This window comes from Podarcis gaigeae, assembly GCF_964106915.1.
Source record: "Podarcis gaigeae genome assembly, chromosome: 10".
NCBI classification, from domain to species: domain Eukaryota; kingdom Metazoa; phylum Chordata; class Lepidosauria; order Squamata; family Lacertidae; genus Podarcis; species Podarcis gaigeae.
In genome coordinates, this window is record NC_139686.1 from 2,427,950 (window position 1) to 2,448,748 (window position 20,799).

At 46.7% G+C, this 20,799-nt stretch overlaps 1 protein-coding gene across 9 annotated transcripts in view; it reads right to left on the reverse strand.

Moving 5' to 3' along the window:
• SHANK3 (SH3 and multiple ankyrin repeat domains 3) overlaps positions 1–20,799 on the reverse strand; it is a 410,336-nt gene that overhangs the window by 200,653 nt on the left and 188,884 nt on the right. For all 9 annotated transcript variants that reach the window (XR_014555552.1, XR_014555553.1, XM_083699824.1 and 6 more), the window contains one exon: positions 18,424–18,763. Coding sequence is in view for 7 of the 9 variants with exons in the window: in XM_083699824.1 (XP_083555950.1) it covers positions 18,424–18,763 (340 nt within the window). In the remaining 2 variants the exon portion in view is untranslated. The remainder of the gene's footprint in view (positions 1–18,423; positions 18,764–20,799) is intronic.

Sequence of the window (20,799 nt, forward strand, 5' to 3'; positions counted from 1 at the left end):
CCACTCCAGATCCTCACCACTAGGGCTCACCCATGATTGCACTTGTTCCATGTCTAGAAAGTGCACGTTTGAGCCATTTGCCACTTCTTCCACCGCTTTCCCTGGGGGGGAAGAAACCCTCTTTGGTGATAATTCAGAGCAAACATCAGTCTGGAGAAAATCCAGTTGACGTTAGCTCCAATTCAGCAGTAAAGATCAGGTTTTCCCAGGGGAAAGAGTTGAAGGAAAGGCAAATCTGTATGAACCCATCAACAGCATGGGAGCCAGGAAATGTAAAGAAAAAGAATGTACCTTTTATCAAATGCAGTGAATTTTTAAGGTAATAAAAGCTTTCTGGGAGATGATATATAATAAAATGAAAATAAAAGTTTAAAATAACCTTTGTTGTAAAACCAGAAGCGGGTGGCGCTGTGGGTTAAACCACAGAGCCTAGGACTTGCCGATCAGAAGGTTGGCGGTTCGAGTCCCCGCGACGGGGTGAGCTCCTGTTGCTCTGTCGCTGCTCCTGCCAACCTAGCAGTTTGAAAGCACATCAAAGTGCAAGTAGATAAATAGGTACCACTCCAGTGGGAAGGTAAACAGTGTTTCCGTGCACTGCTCTGGTTCACCAGAAGTGGCTTAGTCATACTGGCCACATGACCCGGAAGCTGTACGCCGGCTCCCTCGGCCAATAAAGTGAGATGAGTGCCACAACCCCAGAGTCAGTCACGACTGGACCTAATGGTCAGAGGTCCCTTTACTTTACCTTTTCACAGGTACTGACATACCAAAGGAGCAGAAAAGACTATTCATGTATGGAACAACGGCTGCCCAGATGTTACTAGCCCAGAGCTGGAAAGAAGATAAAGTCCCTACCAGAGAAGACTAAGCTGACGGACTATGCCAAGATGGCAAAGCTGACTGGAAAACTCAGAAACCAAGAGCATAAAAACTTTATAAAAGAATGGGAAATTTCTTATAAGTTATTTAGAAGATGCCTGTAAGCAGATGGAAACAAGAGCAGGATTTTGACTTGTAGTGTAAAAATTATTATGGATAATGTGGCTTGATATAAAAATTGGAGTACGGATGAATATGCAGTTGTAGACATTTAAAAATTGACCCCATTGGAGGGGATGGGCGGAAGTCTCGAGATTCAGAGAATCTCTTTATACAGTGGTACCTCTGGATGCGAACGGGATCCGTTCCGAAGCCCCGTTCGCATCCTGAGTAGAACATAACACGCGACTGTACATCTGCATGTGCGCGGGTTGCATTTCACCGCTTCCGCACATGCACGTGACATCATGCAGGTGAGCGCCTGCGCATGTGCGAGCGGTGAAACCCAGAAGTAATGCGCTCTGTTATTTCCCAAAAATGCTTAACCTGAAGCTACTTCAACCCAAGGTATGACTGAACAAATTTGTTCTCACAGTTTGTGTTCATTTATATTTTGTATCTGTAAAACCAATGTTATTTCACGGGTCAGGGGCGGGAGACAGGGGAGAGCATGGAAGCCGGCATGTTCCAGCTCAATCCTACCAGACACATCCAATTCCATCACTGTTGGCCTCAAGAGACTCTTGATGTTCTGCACCTTCAGAAGTCCACAATGGCCCATCAAGGATAGCATCCTCTTCTCCTCGTGTGGCCAGCCAGATTCCCCAGTGGGGGAAGCCCACAAGCAGCCGGAGGAAGGCTCTGCCTGCCTGTGATTCCCAGAAACTCAAATCCAGAGGCTTCACCGCCTCCAGCAGAAGAGGGAGAACCTCTCCATTGAGCAAGACTATTCAGGTCAGAAATCTGACATCATTCTTTTTGTTTATGGCTCCAGTTCAAGGGGATTTTCCCGGGCGGCTTAACGAAATGAACGAAGCAAGTACAAAACCTGCTAAATGTTATTGCACATCAGCCGTTATCAAATTTTGATCTTGAAGTATCAAATGATGATCCTGTCTATCAAATATTTGCTCAGCATTCGTACACCCAGAGAACATTTGTAGAATATTCACCCATGAAAATTCCTGGAAGAAGGCTTTGAAGAGAGGCTTTTCGTTTTGTTTTTTCCCCTTAAGGGAAAATTAATTTCAGGTCTCTATGACTACAGCTTAAGAACATGAGGCGAGCCTGCTGGATGAGGCCAAAGGCCCCTCTAGTGGTCATCTAGATACTTGTTCTTGCCCAACCCCAAAAAGCTGCTCAGAAAGAAGTGCTGGAACCTCTTAGTCTCATAGCCCATTATGTAGTTACCTGAAACCCAAGACTAAAATCATAACATAAGAACAATGAAAAGGCCAAGAATTTTGCAACCATAAGGTCCACCAAATCATTCTAAGACCCACAACAGATCTGGATGTTCTTCCAGTGCTAATTTGGAAGGTCGTTGCCAGCTTGGCCAGGCAAGTGGCTAGGAAGAAAGGCAAAACAGGGATATAGAGCTAGCTGCCTTTGGTCGACTCCAGCCTCCTTAACAGGGCCGTCTTTACCCAGAGGTGCAAGGGGTGTGGGGCACCGAATTCTGGGGGCGCCAGGCGCCCGTTGCTGAAGCCACCTAAGCTCTTAACTATCTACCTGTTATGAAATAATAAATAATTTTGGTCAAGCTAGAAAAACAAAATACATACAGTGGAACCTCGGGTTGCAAACATGATCCGTGTGGGAGGCACATTCACAACCCACAGCATTCACAACCCACAGCGCCATGTCTGCGCATGCATGGGTTGCAATTCAGCACTTCTGCACATGTGCAAAGCATGATTTAGCACTTCTGTGCATGTTCAAGCACCAAAACCCAGAAGTAACCTGTTCCGGTACCTCTGGGTTAGGCGAGGTGCTCAAACCAAAATCACGTAACCTGAAGTGTCTGTAACCCGAGGTACCACTGTATATACCTAGGTATTACCAAAATGTATACCTACTGTTTCACGAAAGGACTTTCGACTTTGTATGCTCATTTGCCAAAGACGCGTCATGCAAGTGGCGGCTCTTGTCATTCACAATGGCAGCGTTTGTCAAGCTGGCAAGGGTTTAGTTGTGTCAAAGGTGCCGCTGACCCCGAGTGAAACATTGCAAATTTAATTTCATCACTTACTGTTAAAATTTGTTTAGAGAATTTGTTAAAAAAGCGTGGTGTCTGACATAGGCATAATAATAGTTAATTAGGGGGCTAAATGATATTTGGGGGCGCTGGGTGGATCTTTGCACCCTGCCGGCAGCGCATATGCTACAGGTGGCCCTGCTCCTTAAGGCAGCATTGTAAACTCTGACGAGGCGGAGGGCCTTCTCGGTGGTGGCGCCCACCCTGTGGAATGCCCTCCTACCAGATGTCAAGGAAATAAACAACTATCTGGCTTTTAGAAGACATCTGAAGGCAGCCCTGTTTAGGGAAGCTTTTAATGTTTGATGTTTTATTGTGTTTTTAATATCCTGTTGGAAGCCACCCAGAGTGGATGGGGAGGCCCGACCAGATGGGTGGGGTATAAATTGTTGTTGTTGTTGTTGTTGTTGTTGTTTTAATAGCAACTCTCCAAGGTCTCAGACAAAGATTGGTTTCCCCCAGCTCTGCTACGTAAGTGGCAAGAACACAAATCTATTTGGCTTTTAACGCTTTTGAAATGTTAAGATTTTGTTTTGAATTTTTATCGTTTGCATTGTTTTTACTTGCATTTCTGTTGCATTGAACAAAGCTTAATAATAAAAATGATGATGAAATGATTGAAATGCCAAGGAAAGACATCCATTTTCCTTTCTAAAGGATCCATTTTTGCAGTTCATCTCAGTTGGCCGAGATTTTTGCTTGCAAGAATCATTTTTCTTCCTTTGGGTGGTAAAAAACACACAAGAGATGGCTTTCTTCCGGTCCCTTCCCCAACCCCCTTGAGCTGCAAGGTAGAATCTGTCAGCTTCACACCATACCAAATGGAGGACAGACAGATGGCCAAACAAGGCCTGCGAAGAGCAACACCTCCGCTCCATCTCCCCGCCTCCCTGGAAAAGATTTCACAAAGTCAATCCGCCATCACGCGCCACAAGAGAGAGGAGTTTGCCTTTCCAGCACCCTGTGGGAGCAGAACATGGTATCCTGCTTCCAGGCTGACGTTCAAACGGCAGGCCTCCTCCTCCCTTGCCAGGATCGGGTCTCTCTGAGGCAGCAGCCACCTGTTCAACCTGCTCAAAAGCTCCTAATCTCACAGAAGCCCCACCACCACCCACTTCAACCCCACAGGCAGAAGGCTGCTTGGTCCCCCTTTTCCCCAGGTGACATGCTTGTAGAGCGAAGATGCCAAGAGGGACTTGGACCTTCTAAGGATGCCTCCCTCAACCGAAGCCTGACAGGGCAGAGACTTGAAGCATCACTTGAAGGTCGGGCAAATCCCTGTTAGCCCTTGGATATGGATTCTGAAGATCCATTATTGGTTGAAACGTACCTTTTTCCCTGTTGGGTTGGCACCCTTAACCCTACTGGATTCCTCCCAATCCAAATGGAAAGCTACACTGTATGAAAAGCTAAGAGGCTTGGGGTTTTCCCCACAGGCCCTGATAGTTGTAGGTTATGAGAAAGCTAGAGCAATAATCCACCAACGAATTTGGGATGTGGAACCGCAAAGCCACCTGAGCGAGATGAATAAACACCCAGCAATAAAAGATAATGATTTACCCCAGCAAATTATCTGGAACATGGACAAACTGGAACGTGGACAAACTAGAACGTGGACAAACTGGAACGTATCCAGAGGAGGGCAACCAAAATGGTCAAAGGCCTGTAAACGATGCCTTATGAGGAACGGCTAAGGGAGCTGGGCATGTTTAGCCTGGAGAAGAGGAGGTTAAGGGGTGATATGATAGCCATGTTCAAATATAGAAAAGGATGTCATATAGAGGAGGGAGAAAGGTTGTTTTCTGCTGCTCCAGAGAAGCGGGCACGGAGCAATGGATCCAAACTACAAGAAAGAAGATTCCACCTAAACATTAGGAAGAACTTCCTGACAGTAAGAGCTGTTCGACAGTGGAATTTGCTGCCAAGGAGTGTGGTGGAGTCTCCTTCTTTGGAGGTCTTTAAGCAGAGGCTTGACAACCATATGTCAGGAGTGCTCTGATGGTGTTTCCTGCTTGGCAGGGGGTTGGACTCGATGGCCCTTGGGGTCTCTTCCAACTCTAGGATTCTATGATTCTATGATCTGTCAAAATTACAAATACCCAAATACAGATGGTCATTTACCCTCACTAGATTCAACGTGCTGCCATCTGCCTTATTGGAGGGCAGATTCGAGGGTAAACCATACGCGGAACGAGTCTGCCCCTGCAGCTGGATGGAGGTAGAAACTGTCTCTCGTGCCTTTTCTACGGGGATAGATGCTCGGTATTTATTACCCCTGCTATGCAAAAATCTCCAAATGAATCAGAACCTCAGTGTCTAAAATCCCTGGTAGAGGACAAGGATCCTGAGACCACGTTAAGGGTAGACAAATTATGCACGATTGCCATAAAACTTAGGGAACAAGCTGTGCTATCGTAATGAGTAAGGCCTTAAATGATAATTTTAGGTTATGTGTTAGTGGCTAAGTTTTAATTTATATATATTTTTTTAACTGTTGCTATACCTGTAGTGTCCCTGCTATACCTAATTGCAAATTCAAATGTATCCCTATCGTGTTTTATGACTTCCTTGATATTGTATGTGGGCTGGAACTGGTCTGTGACCTAAATAATAATAATTAAAAAATTCAATGACTTGGACCTTCTAGGGATGCCTCAACCGAAGCCTGACAGAGCAGAGACGTGAAGCATCACTTGCTCCTGGGGAGGGAGCTGGTTTGAGAAGTCTGGCACTGACACCCCCAGTTGGACCCGTTTGATGACAAAATGGCATTTGAATGCTTGTTTCCCAGGCTTCCAAGGCTGGACCAGTTCAGCTGCACGAAGGCCAAATCTGGACTTCTCTCCAGGGAACGGAACTCAGAAAGTCTGCTAGCCTTCGACTGGACGCTCAAGTCTGCATGCTCAGGGAATAGGGGATCTACATCTCCCATTGCCCACTCAACCAAGGTTTTTAATTCACACTTGGTGATGGGTTTTTTTGGCCTCTGGGAGGGAATAGGGATGGGGCTGAAGTCCACAACAAATTGTTGCTTCTGTACAGAGAGCCACTTCCCCGGGAAAGTCAGCCATTTGAAGAAGGGGATCTTGGGCTCCCCCCAAAATCTGACTCAAGCTACACATGCTGCTGTTGGCACTCCTGAACCTAAAGTTAATTTACGGAATTCACAACACTCACAGAGATGCTCTAGATCAGCCTTTCTCAACCTGTGGGTCCCCAGATGCTGTTGAACTACAACTTCCCTCACTCCTGGCTAGCAAGGCCAGAGTTCAGGGATGATGGGAGTTGTAGTCCAACAACATCTGGGGACCCACAGGTTGAGAACCGCCGCTGTAGATCTTTAGTGGAACAAACAAATGCATAAATAAAAACAAGCCATTTTGCCCCCTCCCCCACTTAAATGTGAGAGTTACCCACTTCCTGAGATGAATTGAGCAGTTCTGCCCAGGGCAGGAGGAATGAATCGGTTTGCATAAGCAATTAGCCCATTCCTCATTTGCTACGAAAGTGAATTCTAAGTGAGATTTTAATCAGAGTGCCCCTTTGTGAAAGGAGCTGAGAAATGATGGTGCTTTGGCCAAGAAACAATGAAGCCTCGCTTCACCTGCACCCCCAACTGAAGTGATTTCCAGAAGAGGATGATTTCCTGCCCAGGGCGAATCTTTCTGCTGTTCCAAATGGCTGAATCACACGCCCCAGAATCCCTTGCTATGCCACAGCCCACATTGGGAAAGAAAGCTCAAACTGCACCTTGTTCTACCAATCACTCTCAAAAGATTAGAATCCTCAAGAAAGAAGAGGAGGAGTTTGCATTTGATATCCCGCTTTATCGCAACCCTAAGGAGTCTCAAGGGACGCGGGTGGCACTCTGTAGTTTAACAGAGCCTAGGATTTGCTGATCAGAAAGTCAGTGGTTTGAATCCCCGCGATGGGATGAGCTTCCGTTGCTCGGTCCCTGCTCCTGACAACCTAGCAGTTCGAAAGCACATCAAAGTGCAAGTAGATAAATAGGTACTGCTCTGGCGGGAAGGTAAACGGCATTTCCGTGCGCTGCTCTGGTTAACCAGAAGTGGCTTAGTCATGCCGGCCACATGACCCGGAAGCTGTACACCGGCTCCCTCGGCCAAAAAAACAAAATGAGCACCACAACCCAAGAGTCGTCCGGGACTGGACCTAATGGTCAGGGGTCCCTTTACCTTTACCTACATGTAAGAACCTATGATGACCCTGAGATCATATTCTGAGGCCCTTCTTCGTGTGCCTCCTCCCCGAGTGGTCCGGAGGGTGGCAACATGAGAACAGGGTTCAAATCCCCACTCAACCCTGAAGCAAACGGGGGACCTTGGGGGTCTCATTCTAACCTACATCAAAGCGGCCAACAATCTCCTTTCCCTTCCTTGCCCACAACAAACACTCTGTGAGGTGAGTGGGGCTGAGAGACTTCAGAGAAGTGTGACTGGCCCAAGGTCACCCAGCAGCTGCATGTGGAGGAGCGGAGACGCGAACCCAGTTGACCAGATTACAAGTCCACCGCTCTTAACCACTACAGCACTGCTTGGCTTAGTTATGTTGCCAGGACAGCCCTGGAAATAATTGTTCCAGCTGCAGTGGGCAGGAAATACTGCATTTTTTTATTTTTTATTTTTTGCAAAATGCCTCTCAAGTGACCTGGTGTCAGGGCTTGGAGGAAGACAGGCTTTGCCAGTATTAGCTCCAGGGCTCCCCCAGACAGGGGGCTCTTGAGCATGGCACTCACCGGCCCCCATACCCTGGAAGAGACAGTTCATGGCAACTGAGAATTCTCTTAAGCTGTGCCTTCTTCTTTTGGATAGTCAGTGCAAAGCGGCAACGGTGGATGGTCCTTTGCTGGTCTTGGGGCCCTGGCAAGGGCCTAGTCGTGCCACTTTCTGGAGCCAGCCTTGGCTTTTGCCATCCCCCAGCAACAACAGCAGCAAGCCCAGAAGGTAGCATGGCAGCCATTCAGTCATATGGAAGCAAAAAAAGGAAAAGGGTCGCCCAGGGACACACTACTGAAGTAAGGTCCTAAACCATATCCCAATGGATCCAAGTAATGGTGAAGTAATGGAAACCTGCTACATCACCATCTCCAGATTGGACAAGCTGTTGCCCATTCCACCCATGTGTCCGCCTGACCCATCACATACCCCGCCATAGAGAAGCAAAGGCATGAGAACAATCAGGACCCTAGACTAGGCTGGAGATTGTTGTTGTTGTTTAGTCATTTAGTCGTGTCCGACTCTTTGTGACCCCCATGGACCAGAGCACGCCAGGCACTCCTGTCTTCCACTGCCTCCCTCATGCTGGTAGCTTTGAGAACACTGTCCCACCATCTCGTCCTCTGTCGTCCCCTTCTCCTTGTGCCCTCCAGGCTGGAGATACTAAGCTCCAAGCAGGCAGGTGGGTTTCAGGACCAAGGCTAGCAACCCTGCTGCTAAAGCGAGGAGACGTGAGAAGCAGCTCCCAAGGTTTTATGACTTGGCCAGGGAATACCGGTATTTCCTGACAGTAAGAGCTGTTTTTGACAGTGGAACGGGCTGCCTCAGAAGGCAGTGGGCTCTCCTCCTTGGAAGTTTCCAAACATGGGTTGGGTGGTCACCAGCCTTGGATGATCTACTCAAGATTCCTGCAGAGCAGGGGGTTGGACTGTGAACTGAATGTGTGAGTAAACTTCTTTTATTTACTTTACACCAGATTGTGGCGTGTTTATTCTTTTAAGGGGGATTTAAGGGGAATTACCAGGAAACTGATATTAAGAGGCTTAAACAAGCCTGCATCCAGCTACCTGCTGTGCATATAATAATAATAATAATAATAATAATAATAATAATAATATATTATTATTATTATTTATTATTTGTACCCCGCCCATTTGGCTGGCTTTCCCCAGCCACTCTGGGTGGCTTCCAACAAAGATTAAAAATACATTAAAATGTCACACATTAAAAACTTCCCTGAAAAGGGGAATGTAAAACTCTGCTAAGTTACAGAACTTGCTAGCACAAGTTAGGAAGGATATTAATAAACAACATATCCTCTCCTGCCTCCCTGAACAGTCACACAGCAAGTGCAGAGAGACACCCCAAACCCCATGTCTGTATCCATGATGAGGCTCTGTTCCATGTAGACACAAGTCAAAGCATTTGCAGAAAACCAGCGGAAGGATTCCTTGTGTCCAAGGCTGCTTGGGTTACTTAATTTGCAACCTGAAAACCACAACAGCTGTAAACAAAACACTTCTGATGATGGCAGTTATGGCTATCATTATAGTCCTTTCCCATTCTCGTAGATGTTAGGTGCTTTAGAATAAATAATAACAATAACAATAATAATAATAACAGCAATAAGTACAGAAAGTATAAAACACACACAATAAAAAGCCATTTGCTTCCCTTGCTGCTTTCTGGCCAGCCTCACCTGGGGAGCTGGTCTTTCGGCTACAGAACCACAGTGGCTGTTGTTTTCTCACATGTACAAGTAGGAAAATTTAATCAATTGATTAACCGAGCAAGACTCATGCAATTAATCAGCTAAGATTTCCATTTATTGGGCGACAACCCTAATATGAAATAATAGCAGTAACAGCAGTAATGATATCTGTGCAAAGATTGTATGAGCTATTAATCTTGTTTTGCATTGAGCTTGTGGTGCTGAAACCTTGGTACACTTAACACGAGATGTGGGGGAAGATAATGATTTGGCTGCCAGGCTGTTGTTATTGCAATTATTTGTATGGTTCTTTAAAATGTATATAGAGAGTTTTAATTCTATCCACGTTTAATTTCTTTTTAAAGGATTTTTTTCTATGTTTTTTAGCTGTTCTTATTTTTATCTGTAGGCCTCCTTGAGTCAATGTCAAGCGAAGAGGCTGGGTATAAATATTATTATTATTATTATTATTGACAAGAAAGAAGTGAGAACAGTTTTTGATGGGCTCAGAGGCTGCCCTCTGGCCTTTGCATTCTCCCTAAAGAAGTGTTAGTTTGGAGAATGCTATTTGTATTGGCTCACACAGTGTCCCTCCTAGGAGAAGAGGTAAATGTCTAACCATGGAAGGTGGAGAAAGCTTGTTTTCTTCTGTTCCAGATGGTAGAATTCGAACCAATGGCTTCAGCTTACAAGAAAGGAGATTCTGACTAAACATCAGATTCTTAGTTTAGAGGTCCCTAAGGAAGTCAGACTATCCTCCACCAGAGCCTTCTCAGTGATGGCTCCAACCTGGTGGAATGCTCTGTCCCATGAGACCAGGGCCCTGCAGGATTTACCTTCCTTTCGCAGGGCCTGTAAGACAGAGCTATTCCACCTGGCTTTCTATTTGAACTTAGCCTGATCTTTTATTCCCCTTCCTCCCTTCCCTCTCCCCTTTTTATGAAGATCACCCGCTCTGGGATCCCACAGCTAATTCTCCCCTGGTCTCCTTGCTGGCCCAGATAGGACTAACTTAGCCAGCTAGCCCTGGCGATCATCTAATGTTTATTGGATGGATTTCCCCCCTAAACTGATTTTTGAATTCTGAAGTTATTGTTATTGACATTTTATACTGTATTTAAAACACTTCAATTAAGTGTTTTAAATTTGTTGTTAGCCACCCTGAGACTGGTTTTCTGAACAGGTAAGGGTGGGGTATAAATAAATTATTATTATTCTGACCACTGGAACGGTCACCCACGAGAGATGGTGGACTCTCCTTCCTTGGAGGTTTTTAAGGAGAGGCTCGATGGCCATCTGTCATGGATGTTTTAGTGGAAACTCCTGCATCACAGGGGGTTGGGCTTGATGACCCTTGGGGGTACCATTCAACTCTACAAATCTATGATTCTATGTGAGCGGGTGGCATTGTAGCACCCTTGGCTCACGTGCATTGCTAGGATGGTTCTGCACTCCCCCAGCCCTCCACAAAGCAATAGCCACTGTTATCGCCAACACGTGGGCAGAGAGGAGTGAGAAAGTTTTTTTTGCTGGAGAAGAAGCAAGGTGGGCGAGGGCAGGAGGGGTGGAGAAGGTTCAAGGCACTGCTTCTCGCCAGCTGCAGGTCTCTCATTTTATTGCATCATGAAAATGTGTATCAGGCCCCCATTGGGATGGGTGGGGTGTAGGGCTGCTGCCGGTGAGATTCTGGGATGGGTGGGGTGTGGGGCTGCCGGTGGGAGGGTGCTGTCTGCGCAGAGCACCTCTGCCTTGAGGCAGAGAGGCCACTTCCGAGACCGGCTTCTGACTCCTGTGGTTGAAATTCAATAAAGGGATTGTGGGCGGGCGAGGAAATTAATTCACATGACTAACAAACACACACGCAAACAGCCAGAGACAGGCACTTGATTATGGTGGAGCCTCTGGGGATGGGCGAGAGAATATTAAAAATAAAACCCCAAGGTTTTCCACCGCAGTGAGCTTTTTTTGGGGGGGGGGGAGCACCAGCTGAAGGTCTGAGTGAACAAGAGGAATGAGGGGGAAGGATGGTTGGCAGAAATCCTCCAGAAGAGGAAAGGGAGAGGTTGGAGAGCAATGCATTTTGCTGGGCCCTGCCTACTCAAAGGAGTGAGAATCCGGGCCACCCTTTCCAAGCATAGGCGAGATGGCTAGACCTGATGGTTCAAAAGGTCTGGGGAGAACCTGGTTGGGGAAGGCTGGACTAGGGAATGGGGTCGTGGAGGCGATTCCCCACTTTTTGATATGTTCTCTTCCGAGCTGCAGCTTCTCTCTATTGGATGTAAATGCTTTATCACTTTGCCACAGAGGTCCAGCATAGCAAGGGATGCCAAAGGCCACCGCAGAGCGAGAAAACGAATGGCTCCTGCAAAGTTCCCCGAGGGTCCCTGGAAACGTCTTGGGAACAGGCCGAGAAACCCCAAGGAAGGGCTGCAGAACCTCTGACTTGGTCCAGCAGAAACCTCAGAGATGGCTCAGAATATCAGTGACACAGGAGACGCACACGTGCGACGTGGTTAGTTGTCTCGTTCTCCCATTGCCAGATCCTGTTTGATAACATTGTATTTTGCAGAATAGTGTATAACCTTTTTCTTTCCTTTTGAAAAGAAAAAACTGCCGTATTTTTTGCTCTATAACTCACTTTTTCCCTCCTAAAAAGTAAGAGGAAATGTGTGTGCATCTTATGGAGCGAATGCAGGCTGCGCAGCTATCCCAGAAGCCAGAACAGCAAGAGGGATGGCTGCTTTCGCTGCACAGCGATCCCTCTTGTTGTTCTGGCTTCTGAGACTCAGAATATTTTGTTTCTTGTTTTCCTCCTCCAAAAACTAGGTGCATCTTATGGTCTGGTGCATCTTATAGAGTAAAAAATACGGTAATTGAAAAACATTTAAAAGAAATAAATTCATTCTCCTAATCTGAGTGCATTTTTACAAACCCCAAACTTCGCTGTTTATTATTGACTTGTGTACTTATTGCATTTAGATCCCACCATTTTCTCCCAGGAGTGCAAGGTGCTGTGCATTGTCCACCACTCCTCCTTATTTCATGCCCACAACAGCCCTGTGAGGCAGGTTAGACTTAAGAGGCAGTGACTGGCAGTGAGCTTCACAGCCAAGTGGAGATTGGAGCCCTGGTCTCTCCCAGTTCCTAGTCCAACTCTGACACTAACTGCTACACCACGCTGCCTCCATCTGGATCAACTAGTCCCACAAGAAGAAATAAACCAGGCAGGCCTGCTGATATGATGACATGGAGGTGCTTTATGCTGACTTGCATCCATTCTGCACAAGGAATGTCTCTGCCCCTCTGGGCTCCGGAGCTCAGAGGATCTTCCTTCTCAGCCCTTCCTTTAATTGATCCCGGCACCTTCTGCCTGCAAAGTGAGTGATCGACCACGGAGCCATGACTTAAAGGGCAGGTGGCTCCATTCCAATTTACACAGAATCTTTCCAGAGGCTGCAGGAAGATTTCTGCACAACTCAACCACTTTGCCTCCTGTTTCTTAAACGACGGTTGGGTTTAGAAACAACATCCACACTTTGCTTCTTGCTCGGTGGGGCTAACACGGTTGCTAAGATCCCTTTGAAGATCTTAGCAACCACGGTGGTCCCCCAGAATAGGAAGCAGAACAACAGAGACAAGCTTTGTATTTTTTACAATGATTATTATTTACTCCAACGAGCGTTTCAGTGTAGGAGGGAAGCTGTTGACCTTGAGAGCAGCAAGGAAGCCATTGGGGAAAAGGCTCACCGATTTGGGTGTCATCAGCAGGTTTCTGAGTTGTCTCTGTCAACAGGTGGAAAAAGAGCCCCGCAACCATAGAGGGAAGAACATCCTATTTTGCCATAAAAACAAACCACCCCATGGCCTTTTAATTTCTACCTGGTAGGGGAAGCCCCTTACTGCGGAATATCCCACTACTCAAATGGAGAGGAGGTCCCATATCTGGGCAAGCATCCTGCCTCTGTTACCGCCATCAGTGCATTCATAGAGGGATCATAACAGGTGTGGGCAGACTTCAGGCTGATGGGATCGACTGTGTGGTTTTCTTATGAGAGCCCCAGGATCTATCCATCAAAGTCAGGTACAAAAGACACAGAATTAAAGAACAGGGCGTCTCCGAGCACATTCCAAAGCCAGGAGTTTGCTCACAGTCCTTCCACTCCCACTTTACCCAAGCTTTCTGCGCTGCAGCAGCCCCTTTTGTCGTTCCTATTGTTGAACAACCGGCAGCCAGAAACTCTTGCCAATTTACACAAATCGCCCAGAGATCTTCTGCCCACTCTGGATCAAAGTGATTTACTTCACAAGCATTTCAACAGAGTTTCCTGGACTAAGATTTTAAGTAGCACAAAAGGTTGCCCAACAGAACATCTCTTCCTGCATGTCCTGTTGCAGGAATTTATGTATAGGTTGGGGGGGGGGGGTTGCCCCTCCAGCAGATATCATGCACATGCAGCCCACTACCAAAATCAGCACAATCACTTTTGTGATTTGTCCCCACAAAACACTTCATCACAGTTTCTTCCTATCTATTCAAAGGGCCTCTGCTGCACGATACCAAATGTAAGAATTCACTGATAAATGTGTCTATGTACTGGCTCACTGGGAAAACTTCAGAAATTTGTATAGACATGTGAGCTCAGCTGCTCAGCAGCCCCTCTGCCTGAGTGATAATCCCAGGCATCCTGATACCTGAGTGCCAGACAGGTAGCCATTCCAGAAAGAACCAACCCAGATGAAGACAAAAGGGTGTGATTCACTTGGCTGGGAAACAGGGAAATGTAAATATCTCTTCTGCTTCACTTGATGGGTGTTTGGTGGAGGGCAAGGAGAAACATGGGGCAGGGTCCAGGATGCTCAGATTACGGCCACCAGACCTCCCCTTTCATGATGTAACAGTGATGTAGTTTGGGGGGGTGTAACATGGGGATTAGCAGCTAATAAAAGTTTGGGTTCTCTTTTGTTTGGGGCTTCCATCTTGTTCCACCTGGTGGCAGGTGGGAGTCCTGTGGCGACAGTCTTCAATAAAGACCAAGCCTACTGGCTGCTGTTTTGCTCTGGTATTCCTGGCTGGTGTCCTTGGTTTTTGTCCAAGGAAGCCCTCAGATTTCTCCATTAACAGGAGAGAGGGAGCCTTCTTTGTCAAATGCTCTCCCCCAAGAGCCTCACCTGGTTCCTGCTGCAATGTCATTTTTGTGCCAAAAACCTTCTCAATCTCCCAGACCTTCTGACATATTTATGTTATTTCAACATCTTTAATTTTAACCTGGTTTAATCGGATGGCAAATAATTTTAGCTACCAATTAGGATTTCAGTTTATACAATTGCACTGGTGTTGATACTTCCTCACTCCCCTCCTCCTTGTTGCTTGCCTGTGTTATTTTTGAAACATTTGTATTTTGCTGTTTTATTTAATACAGTGGTACCTCCGGTTGCGAACGGGATCCCTTCCAGAGGCCCATTCACAACATGAGTAGAACACAACCCGCATCTGCGCACACGCGGATCGCGATTTGCCGCTTCTGTGCATGCGCGTGACGTCATTTTGCACGTCTGTGCATGCGCGAGTGGCAAAACCCAGAAGTAACCCTTTCCAGTATTTCTGGACAAAAAAAATTCCTTCCAGTAGCACCTTAAAGACCAACTAAGTTAGTTCTTGGTATGAGCTTTCGTGTGCATGCACACTTCAGATACACAAGTGTGCATGCACACAAAAGCTCATACCATGAACTAACTTAGTTGGTCTTTAAGGTGCTACTGGAAGGAATTTTTTTTGTTTTGACTATGGCAGACCAACATGGCTACCTATCTGTAACCAGTATTTCTGGGTCACCATAGGACGCAACTTGAAAATGTGCAGCCTGAAGCGAACTCAACACGAGGTACGACTGTACTGTACTGTACTGTACTGCACACCTCCTTGGAGCCCAAACTCTTGGAATCCAGCTCGTTCTTTCTGGGGAAGGCTGCTCTGAAGAGGAAGGGGCATCAGGGAGCCACAGTCCACTCTGTTTGCCCCAAGTTGGATTGGTCTCAATAAGAATTATTCCCTTCCTTCCTGAGTAATCACATTATTCCAGCAGACTGCCACCTGGTGGCTCATTCTGATTATGACACTGGCAGCTCTTTCCCAGAGACTCACCCTCTCTAAGGCAGGGAATCCTGAGCGTCAAGGATTGCTAACAGATGCTGGGCCAACTCTCTTTCCTTGGTGCAGGACTGTGTTAGCCTGCCTGACAGCGCCCTCAGGATGGCTGGATGGAAGGCACTCTGTGATTATTATTATTTTTTAAAGTTGGAAACTGATGGCATTTTTTATGCCCCGTGTCTACAGCATTCTTGAACTTCAGGACTGCCTTGTTCACAGTCCTCCATTAGTGATATTTCTGCCAATTGGTTATTTGCCACCAGGTGAGTCCTGACCATCTTGGCTGTCTCTTAATGCAAACCTAGGTCATCAAGCCTGAGCTTCCACAGCCTCCACTGACCATGAACCACCACCTTCTTCTCTGGTGATCCCTCGTAGCTGAATAAGATTGTCTTCCATAAACACGGTTTTAACAATGAGTCCGTAAGTGACTGTGGAGGCCAGTTCCAGATCCACACATCCTTCCACAGTGGGGACATTGGTTTCCGGGCAGGAGTTGATCACGCTGTGGATTTGCCAAGTGTGCCTTCCTCTTGGCACATTTCCCCCTTGCGTCCTGAGTTCGAGTGTCTTCAAAGCCATGACACCTTTGGGAAGGGCTGTTCTCCAACTGGAGCGCTTGCAGGCCAGTGTTTCCCAGTTGTCAGTGTTTATACTACATTTTTAAAGATTTGCCTTGAGACAAATCTTCAGTCCAACGAAGCTGATGTTGAAGAATCATTGTTTTGATACTGGTGATCTTTGCTTCTTCTAGTACACTCGTAGCAGCAATGTTCTATGCTTAAGATAATATTCTAGTCTCTTGCTAAGAATGCTGTTTTAAATGTGCATTTTATATTTGACTGCCTTTAGTACAGTAGTACCTCGGGTTAAGAACTTAATTTGTTCTGGAGGTCCATTCTTAACCTGAAACTGTTCTTAACACCACTTTAGCTAATGGGACCGCCGCACGATTTCTGTTCTCATACTGAAGCAAAGTTCTTTACCCGAGATACTATTTCTGGGTTAGCGGAGTCTGTAACCTGAAGCATCTGTAACTCGAGGTACCACTGTAATGTTTTCTTTTGAAACATTTAAGATATATTTTTAAAAGCTTTGCCTTGTTAAATGTACATTCTGCAGTTGACCTCCTTTGTAATGTTTTATTTTCGAATCTTTAAGATAACATGTTAGTTTCCTGTTAATTACGTTGCTTTAAATGTATATTTGAGTTTCTTCAGTAATGTTTTATTCTGGGTTGTTTTATTTTATGCTTTAATGTGTAGTAAACTGCTTTGGGATCTTTATATAAAGTGGTATAGAAATTAAATGAATAATAATAACAATAAGTAATGAATCGTTAATCAAGAAACAACATGCCTGACAGGGCATTAACTTCTGGGGAACGTAGTGATGCTGATGGGCGAATAATTACAAAAGGAACTAGTGACAAAGACATTTACAGGAAAGGGAGGGTTTTTCTGTGTTTTTATAGGTTTAACATTCCTATGCAGAGCACTACAGCGACTAGGACATCCTGTCCCCAGCAAAGCCCTTTGTGGCAAGCTGCCTGTCACTCATAGCGTGACACTGAACAACTTGCTACCATCCCAAGCTGGGAATTAATAACCAAAACTGGGACAGACCATCGGAGGTGGTTATTAATACCGAAAGAAACTCGACAAGTCCAGACTGGTCACTTCCTTCTCCCAGGTCTGTCCAGGCACCATCCCAAGAGATTCTTCTCCATGTTAGTTCAAGGGCAATCGCTTCCCCTCTCCAGATACCAACTGAGGGGGTTTTGAGACCCCTTATTAATTTGTCCCCCAGGTCCACTGGTCAGAAGCAGCAAGGAATAGCCATGCCCACCACCCAAGTGCCCCAGAAAAGGCTAGATAAAAGCAGGCAGTATGGAGGCACAGGCGCAGCCACTGAAATTCCTGCTATTGGAACAGCGTGGCTATGATTTCATACATCAGAATTGGCTAACCTGTTGCCCTATAGATCCAGCAATGCCCATACAGCAGTGGCTGGGGCTGATGAAAGCTGTTTTCCAAAACATATGGGGAGGGGGCAACAAGTTGGCCATGGCAGGTGTAACTTGCAACTGGCTGCAACCACCGTTTGCGTCAACGTCCCCTGCGTGTGAAGGTTACATGGCCTCTCCCTGTCCCCACAACTTTGCCAAGATGCCAAAGGGCGTAATGGCTGCTCCCCAGAATCTCCCCCGCACGGTCGCTTTCTCACCCCACCAAAAACTGGACCCAATGTAGACGAGGGGAACACCCAGTTGGCCATTGTGTTGGTTCATAGTCTGAAATACACCACTGTGGCTCGCTTTCAAGACCCACCCCTTGGCGGTTGGCAAGTATCACGATGGACCCAGAAGCTTGCATTGACCAGATGGGTCTGGAGGGAGGGGAGACAGGCAGCAGAGGTACCCACCTCCCTCGGAGGGGAGGACAGGCCTTTAAGGCAGCCTGCCTTCAGCACGCTGGACAGCTCCCCCATCCTCAGAGGCGCCAGTCAATGGAAGGGATAGATGCAGACCCCTGAGGGAGAAGAGGGAGCTGTCCAGCATTTCAGCAGCGCCACTGGCCAGCCCACCCCTCCCACATTAGAACCACAAATGTGGCTGGAACCCTCTCCCCAGCTTGCGGACCCCCAGAGGAACTCGGCCACCACCAGAACTTCCCTCATGCAGTTGTGTGTGACCCTGGGTGGTCCGAGGGGGTCCCCCCCTTTCCTCCCTCTGTCGCGTGGCTTCTCTCACCTGGCCTTGCCGCGGCTGCTTCTCCTGAGTGTGTGGGCATCGGCCTCCTTCTCTTCCCGCACGCGCTGCAGCGATGGGGAGCGGCTGTGGGCGCTCCGGGAGCTGCCCGTGCTCACCAGGCTGCTGTCCCCCAACCCCACCCCGACAGCGGCTTCCTGCATCTGAGCCAGCAGCTGTTGGGGCAGGCCGCGGAGCGAGGGCACTGGGGAGTAGGACGGGCGGCTCTCGGACTTCAAATTGTTGTCGCTGGCAGACCGCTGCAGCAGGCGGGGGGAGGAGAGGCCGCCCGTGCCGATGATCCGCCTCCTCTTCGTGTAGCTGGGAGTTTCTCTAAAAGGCACTGCAGGGGAGAAAGAGAAGAGGAGGGGAGACCCAGGATGAATTAGCGACATCAGCTCCGCCCATCGGCGTTCAATTACACAAAACGGCAACTTGCTTCGATTCGCCTTAGGGCTGCTCAGCTAACTCCAACGCACTTTGACTTCACCTACTGAGAGGACTGCTGGCAGGCAGTTGAGATGTAAATGGCCCCCCGGAAGGGATCACTGCCACTATTGCACAAGTGTTACAAATCAGGGTGGGAAGTGGAGAGCTTAAGGTGAGCTCCTGCAAATTAGAGCAGCGATTGGTAACCGTGGGGCCAATTCAAGGCAGGCCCTGCTACAGTTCCTCAAGGAAGAGAAGACAGGCTCCTCCCCAGAGTGGGAGGTTGCTTGGCCAAAGGAGAAGAATAAGGGGGAGCTTGGTTGCATTGGGTCTGGCCAGCTCATAGAAGAGGGAGTAGCAGGGGACACAATGAGGCAGACCACCTTACTCAGAAACAAAACCCCCACTGCAAATCTGGAGAGGAAGATCAGAACCATATCTGGCTCCACACTCCTGTCCCCTCTTGGGTTGAGAGCATCTCTGCAAGCAGTCATGCGATTCCTGCACTGTGTACCCAGATCCCATTTCCCCCCTGAGATTGCTCAAGTTTTCCCAGGCTGATGGCAACAGGAGAACAGCTCAAGATCTGATTAATGAATGTTAGAATGACGCTGTGGTTATTAGCGGCAATGGATAAGTTTAAAAGAAAAAGAAAGGTTAAAATTAAGTGAAAAATATGGGAAGGATTTGCTGAAGAATAATTTAGAAATTGGAATACAGGACGGGGAGGTAAGAGGAAGTCGGGGAAGTAAGTTATAAGAAAATAAGGGTTGAAATTATATAGGGGAAGAAAGGATTGAAGAAGACTGGAAGAAATTTAAGATTTATTTACAAAATTATTGTAATTTGATGGAATGCTAAGAAGGATGCTTGATTATAAACAATTGGCCATCACTAAATTAGATGAGCATTATTAGACTATATTGTAATGATTGGTTATAAGATTACAAATAAGATGGTAATTTGCTTGAAAAATTTTATGAACAATGTATGTGCGAGCGGATGACGCGAGGAAGTCCAAAGATGTTATGAAATTTCGTAAAGACACAAACAATGCTGTTTTTCATTTTTGTATCTCTTTTATTAAAAAAACCTAATAAAAATTTTGAAAAAAAAAAAAGAAATTATATTTGTTTTTTATATTTTTTGTTTGTCATTTTTATTATATTGTTTTGTCTTGTTTTTGTTGTTATAAAAAAACTTTTGAAACTTTAATAAAAAATTTTTATATATATATATAAAAAAGAGAACAGCTCAAGATCTGGCTGTGCTGCAAAGATATTGCCTGCCTGCTACACCAGGAGCTTAAACAGCCAGCTTTCCAGTTCTCCCCATCTGGGGGCCCTGCCCATCCTTCTCTGCTTCCACAGTTTCACAGCAAAAAGACCAAGGAGGCGTTCCCACGCCCCTCTGGGGCTTCACACAAAAATTGCATTTCCCCTCCACTGCATCTCAAGAAAAAAATGACCTGAATATGGGTAACCCCCAAGAAGCAGCTCCTGGTATTGAAAACATCTGTCGCAAGGAATGTGACAGCTCCCTTTAAGAAGGCTATCAGAGGAACATATTCCTTTTAAAGGTGCATGATTTATTTATTCGTGCAGAGCTGTTGGTTTAAAACTTTTCTGCCGTGTCCTCTGCCGTTAGGGGGCACCTGGGGTGCTGTACAGCAAAGATTAAAACAATGACCTAAAACTCCAGGTATGGAGAGGATTTAAATGCAGCCCAAGGGATGCAAACACTGCTTTCGTCTCTGCAACAAATTGTCGGTGCCAGTTTCTCAGAGCTACAGCGGATATCGGTCGGCGCGTGATAAATGTCACTCTCAGTAAGCAGGCTGCAAATAACTGTTTCTGCTTGCCAGCCTTCTCTCGTTCCTAAGGACATAACATGCCGCGCCAATGGCCCATCCAGTGCAGGATCCTCTTCTCACAGTGGCCAATGGGAAAC